The sequence below is a fragment of the Lampris incognitus genome, chromosome 17, assembly GCF_029633865.1.
Source record: "Lampris incognitus isolate fLamInc1 chromosome 17, fLamInc1.hap2, whole genome shotgun sequence".
NCBI classification, from domain to species: domain Eukaryota; kingdom Metazoa; phylum Chordata; class Actinopteri; order Lampriformes; family Lampridae; genus Lampris; species Lampris incognitus.
In genome coordinates, this window is record NC_079227.1 from 1,842,049 (window position 1) to 1,849,294 (window position 7,246).

General features: G+C 51.4%; 1 protein-coding gene across 1 annotated transcript in view; it reads right to left on the reverse strand.

Moving 5' to 3' along the window:
* Positions 1 to 6,132, reverse strand: part of LOC130127845 (dynein heavy chain-like) — a 6,167-nt gene extending 35 nt beyond the window's left edge. The window contains exons 1-3 of the mRNA XM_056297567.1: positions 6,059 to 6,132; positions 2,386 to 4,074; positions 1 to 209 (exon numbers count right to left, since the gene is read on the reverse strand). The exon at positions 1 to 209 is cut by the window's left edge and continues 35 nt beyond it. Of these exons, the coding sequence (XP_056153542.1) occupies positions 1 to 209; positions 2,386 to 4,074; positions 6,059 to 6,132 (1,972 nt within the window). The remainder of the gene's footprint in view (positions 210 to 2,385; positions 4,075 to 6,058) is intronic.
* Between the last annotated feature and the right edge of the window lie 1,114 nt (positions 6,133 to 7,246).

Consider the following 7,246-nt stretch of genomic DNA (forward strand, 5'->3'; position numbering starts at 1 on the left):
CTGGACTCTGGACTCTGGACTCTGGACTCTGGACTCTGGACTCTGGACTCTGGACTCTGGACTCTAGAGTCTGGACTCTGGACTCTGGACTCTGGACTCTGGACCCTGGAGTCTGGAGTCTGGACTCTGGACTCTGGACTCTGGACTCTGGACCCTGGACCCTGGACTCTGGAGGGTTGGATGGCTTTTGGGAGGCGTGACGACTCCCTCTTTTCACATAAACCGCAGTTTAAAGGTCACTTTTAGGGTGTTTGTATGTGATTGGTTAATAAAGTGACTGCCAGGTTTTGCGTAGACTCTTTTTCCATGTACGACAGGGCCGTTCTGCGTCGGTTCGTGTCTCTAGTCTCAGACCTTCACCAGGAAACCTGATGGACTCACACAGTGGGAGTTCTGCAGAGGAACGAGTTCTGCAGGAAAAGGAGTTGTGCAGCCTCGTGTCGCCGCTCGGCTCCCCGTCCGCCTTTCAAAGCCCTTTTGTTTGTAGTGGAGCGGCTGAATGTTGCCATTCATGGCGGCCATTTTTACCCGGGACAATATTTTTCGAGGCCTTCAGAGAGAGGGCCGTCTCGCTTCCTTTTCCTGTGGTTTGGCGCGGCTGGGCCGGCGGGCCGGGGAGCAGCCAAACCCAAATGTAGATGCTCAAGTTGGCCGGCGCTCAGCAGCGCGTCCTGACCAGGGAACTAAAGTCATTTATTTATATTCCCTGCGGTTTTGCGTGTTGCGTCCTAGACTTCCAGACCCCGGGAGGATATTTCAGCTGGGACGAAGACAGATGGATGGCTTTCCATCCACATGCTTTAAGGAACCATTGGGATTAATGGCATCTCCATATGTGTTAATCAGGTCTGCCTCGTTTGATGTCGCGGCGCCGTAGGTTCAATCCTCCGCTCTGCGTTAAGCAGTCGGAGGCTCGTCTTCTCGCTCTGCACAAAACAAGTCTCTCAGACGACACCGGGAGAGTTGTCAGAAATCACCGTCAACAGCTCTGTCCACTTTTCTATGAGGACGAGATGAGCTCACCGCCGTCAGGAGAGGTTTGGAATCAATTTAAACTCCGGCCAGGTGGGGGGGCTCATTAGCAATTACTGAAAAGCCACAACAAAAGCCTCCCAACACACATGATCCTGCAGGATCCCACTGCCGGGGTTGGTGTGCTGCACGAAGAGAAATGACTCAGCTGAGGCTATTTCTACATAGCTGTAATAGATGGGAGGGGGTGGTGTATATGTTCACACACACACACACACACACAGACACACACACACACACAGACACACACACACACTCTAGCTGTGGCTAGCTGGGCTGCGCTGGGCTGTGGTGCCAGGCCGGCAGTGGAAGACTGGGAGTCTTGTGCTGCTTTTGGAGCCTCCAGCGCTCTGCCGACCTCGCTTCAAAATACACTGCGGCTTCGAGGAACAGCTCTCTCAGCAGTGGGGAGGCCAGGCCACGGAAAATTTAGACGCAACGAGAAAGAGGAGGGAGGAGGGAGACATGGATGTGCTCATTCACATTTGCGGCAGAGGGCATTTTCCTGATGCCTTTAACACACGGCGAGAAAGTCCAAACCTGCAAGCCAAGGAGAAGCAAACGAGAGACGGGACATGCGAGCCGCCGAATGGAACGAGGTTCTGATGAGCTGCCGAAGCAGAGCTCTGCTTCTGCAGCTCATCAGAACCTCGGCAGTCTCAGCCGAACCCTCGACAGCCCACAACAGCCTTCAGCTTTCTCCCCGACACACTGTGTTGATAAGCACACAGACCTGCTGTACACACACTCCTGTCGGTGGCGGCAGCGCAGACCGCCGGGCGAGCGGCTCTGACGTCACCTGACCCGCTGATGACTGATGTAGCGACTGCTGCACCCACCCCATCACCACACACACACACACACACACAGATGGTACAGACACACAACAGGAGTTATGCCAGGGAGCAGCAGCAACACCTCATGCTGCTACAGCTGAACTGAAAGTAGACACAATAGAAACTAAGTGGACATGTCAGCCGTGTGTCGTGGCTCTGCTGTGTCTGATGACAGCAAGGCTCTCGGTGGTCTGCAGGAGCTCTGCAGCGTTCAACCTGCTGCTCGGATGAAGGAGGCCAGGTGGCGCACGGGGAGGCGTGTGCATGTGACACTGAGTCAACAGAGCAGCGACTCCCTTTTACCCTTTTATGTGACTCTCTGTTTGTGTGTGTGACCGCTTTCTGCGTCCGTCTGTGTCGTCTATAGGCCGAACCAGCCCCCCCCCCCCCGCCGCCCCCGCCGCCATACATCCTGAGCAGCTTATCAGTATGGCTGTTTAATGGTTTCACTGTGGTCCCGTCCTGTCTGCCTCCACACTAATCCCCATGTCCTCATGCACAACACACAACACAGCACCGCAGCAAGGAGACGTGCAGCTCAGACACATGCAGCACAGAGACGTGCAGCACAGAGACATGCAGCACTGAGACATGCAGCACTGAGACATGCAGCTCGGACACATGCAGATCAGACACATGCAGCACAGAGACATGCAGCACAGAGACATGCAGCACTGAGACATGCAGCACTGAGACGTGCAGCACTGAGACATGCAGCACAGAGACATGCAGCACTGAGACATGCAGCACTGAGACGTGCAGCACTGAGACGTGCAGCTCGGACACATGCAGATCAGACACATGCAGCACAGAGACATGCAGCACAGATACATGCAGCACAGAGACATGCAGCACAGAGACATGCAGCACGGAGACATGCAGCACAGAGACATGCAGCACTGAGACGTGCAGCACTGAGACGTGCAGCACTGAGACGTGCAGCACTGAGACGTGCAGATCAGACACATGCAGATCAGACACGCGCAGCACGGAGACGTGCAGCTCGGACACATGCAGATCAGACACGCGCAGCACGGAGACGTGCAGCTCGGACACACGCAGCACGGAGACATGCAGCTCGGAGACGTGCAGCTCGGACACACGCAGCACGGAGACATGCAGCACTGAGACATGCAGCTCGAATACACGCAGCACAGAGACACGCAGCACAGAGACACGCAGCTCGGACACATGCAGCTCGGAGGCATGTAGCTCAGACACATGCAGCATGGACACATGCAGCTCGGACACATGCAGCTCGGACACATGCAGCTCGGACACGTGTAGCTCAGACACATGCAGCTCGGACACATGCAGCTCGAATACACGCAGCACAGAGACACGCAGCATGGAGACGTGCAGCTCGGAGACGTGCAGCTCGGAGGCATGTAGCTCGGACACATGCAGCTCGGACACATGCAGCTCGGACACGTGCAGCTCAGACGCGTGCAGCTCGGACACATGCAGCTCAGACACATGCAGCTCGGACACATGCAGCTCGGAGACATGCAGCTCGGACACATGCAGCTCGGACACATGCAGCTCGGGCACATGCAGCTCGGACACATGCAGCACGGACACATGCAGCTCGGGCACATGCAGCTCGGACACATGCAGCTCGGACACATGCAGCTCGGGCACATGCAGCTCGGGCACATGCAGCTCGGACACATGCAGCTCGGACACATGCAGCTCGGACACATGCAGCTCGGGCACATGCAGCTCGGGCACATGCAGCTCGGACGCATGCAGCTCGGACGCATGCAGCTCGGACACATGCAGCTCGGACACATGCAGCTCGGACACATGCAGCTCGGGCACATGCAGCTCGGACGCATGCAGCTCGGACGCATGCAGCTCGGACGCATGCAGCTCGGACGCATGCAGCTCGGACGCATGCAGCTCGGGCACATGCAGCTCGGACACATGCAGCTCGGACACATGCAGCTCGGGCACATGCAGCTCGGACACATGCAGCTCGGACACATGCAGCTCGGACACATGCAGCAGCTCGGACACATGCAGCTCGGACACATGCAGCTCGGAGGCATGCAGCTCGGACACATGCAGCTCGGACACATGCAGCTCGGAGACATGCAGCTCGGACACATGCAGCTCGGACACATGCAGCTCGGGCACATGCAGCTCGGACACATGCAGCACAGAGACATGCAGCACAGAGACACGCAGCTCAGCCCCTCCACCACTTCACAGCACAAAGAAGCAGGAAAACATGTCCAGTCTACTGCACCTCTGAGCTTCACCTTATGTAAATACATCACACGTTGTCTCTGTATCCCACACCAGCATGTGTCTCAGGAAGGAAGGACGTGTACTACCATTTCAGCATCATGTGTTCACTACGTCACAAACCATCATGTATTCACCACATCATACACCATTACGTGTTCACCACTTCACAAACCATTATGTGTTCACTACATCATAAACCATCATGAGTTCACCACATAAACCATCATGAGTTCACCACATCATAAACCATTATGTGTTCACTACGTCATAAACCATCATGAGTTCACTACATCATAAACCATTATGTGTTCACTCCGTCATAAACCATCATGTGTTCACCACGTCATAACCCATCATGTGTTCACCACATCATAACCCATCATGTGTTCACCACGTCACAAACCATCATGAGTTCACCACGTCATAACCCATCATGTGTTCACCATGTCATAACCCATTATGTGTTCACCACGTCATAACCCATTATGTGTTCACCACGTCATAACCCATTATGTGTTCACCACATCATAATCCATCACGTGTTCACTACGTCATAACCCATCATGTGTTCACCATGTCATAACCCCTTATGTGTTCACCACGTCATAACCCATTATGTGTTCACCACGTCATAACCCATTATGTTTTCACCACATCATAATCCATCACGTGTTCACCACGTCATAACCCATCACGTGTTCACCACGTCATAACCCATTATGTGTTCACCACGTCATAACCCATCATGTGTTCACCACATCATAACCCATCATGTGTTCACCACGTCATAACCCATTATGTGTTCACCACATCATAATCCATCACGTGTTCACCACATCATAACCCATCATGTGTTCACCACGACATAACCCATCATGTGTTCACCACGTCATAACCCATTATGTGTTCACCACATCATAATCCATCATGTGTTCACCATGTCATAACCCATCATGTGTTCACCACGACATAACCCATCATGTGTTCACCACGTCATAACCCATCATGTGTTCACCACATCATAACCCATTATGTGTTCACCACATCATAATCCATCACGTGTTCACCACGTCATAACCCATCATGTGTTCACCACGTCATAACCCATCATGTGTTCACCACATCATAATCCATCACGTGTTCACCACATCATAACCCATCATGTGTTCACCACGTCATAATCCATCATGTGTTCACCACATCATAACCCATTATGTGTTCACCATATCATAATCCATCATGTGTTCACCATGTCATAACCCATCATGTGTTCACTACGTCATAACCCATCATGTGTTCACCACGTCATAACCCATCATGTGTTCACCATGTCATAATCCATCACGTGTTCACCATGTCATAACCCATCATTTGTTCACCACGTCATAACCCATTATGTGTTCACCATGTCATAATCCATCATGTGTTCATCACATCATAAACCATCATGTGTTCACCACATCATAAACCATCATGTGTTCATCACATCATAAACCATCATGTGTTCACCACGACATAACCCATCATGTGTTCACCACGTCATAATCCATCATGTGTTCACCACGACATAACCCATCATGTGTTCACCACGTCATAATCCATCATGTGTTCACCACGACATAACCCATCATGTGTTCACCACGACATAACCCATCATGTGTTCACCACGTCATAACCCATCATGTGTTCACCATGTCATAACCCTATGAACCATCAGCCGAGACTTTGCCGTCAGTCTAGAAAAGTAGAGTTGAGAATGAAGCCTAGCGGAGGACCTGAAGTCACAGGGTCCCCCTCTTTTTACCGCCGCACCCCATATTTAGACCCTCAGCAAAGCACTGACGGCGCTACGTCAGGCCTCCGCCAGATGCCCCGGGGGAGGCCACTACGCAGAGCTGAGGGTGCCCCATAAATGTCCCGTATGACTACTGCAAGACCTGTCGGGGGAACCTGGGTGTATAGTGTCACCTCTCAGGGCTTCACTGCCTGCATCAGCCAGCACTGGGCTCATCGTCATGTGGGGGGGGGGGGGGGCAACAACAACAACAACAACAACAACCGATGGCGAAGCCCTGGGCAGCAGGCTGGGAAGCCATTACACCTCCAACCTGGACACAAAGCCTCCATGTGTCAGGGCAGGACCACTATGGATACTGTAACACACACTCTAACACACACTGTAACACACACCAACACACACTGTAACACACACTAACACACACCAACACACACAACACACTGTAACACACTGTAACACACACCAACACACTGTAACACACACAACACGCACTGTAACACACACCAACACACACCAAAACACTGTAATACACACCAACACACTGTAACACACACCAACACTCAACACACTGTAATACACACCAACACACTGTAACACACACCAACACACTGTAACACACACCAACACACACTGTAATACACACAACATATGTAACACACACCAACACACTGTAACACACACCAACACACTGTAACACACACCAACACACACTGTAACACACACTGTAACACACACTAACACACACCAACACACACAACACACTGTAACACACACCAACACACTGTAACACACACAACACGCACTGTAACACACACCAACACACACCAAAACACTGTAATACACACCAACACACTGTAACACACCAACACACTGTAAAACACATCAACACACTGTAACACACACCAACACTCAACACACTGTAATACACACCAACACACTGTAACACACACCAACACACTGTAACACACACCAACACACACTGTAATACACACAACATATGTAACACACACCAACACACTGTAATACACACCAATATACACTGTAACACACCAACACACTGTAACACAAACCAACACACTGTAACACACACCAACACACTGTAATACACACCAACACACTGTAAAACACATCAACACACTGTAACGCACACCAACACTCAACACACTGTAATACACACCAACACACTGTAACACACACCAACACACTGTAACACACACCAACACACACTGTAATACACACCAACACACACTGTAATACACACAACATATGTAACACACACCAACACACTGTAATACACACCAATATACACTGTAACACACACAACACA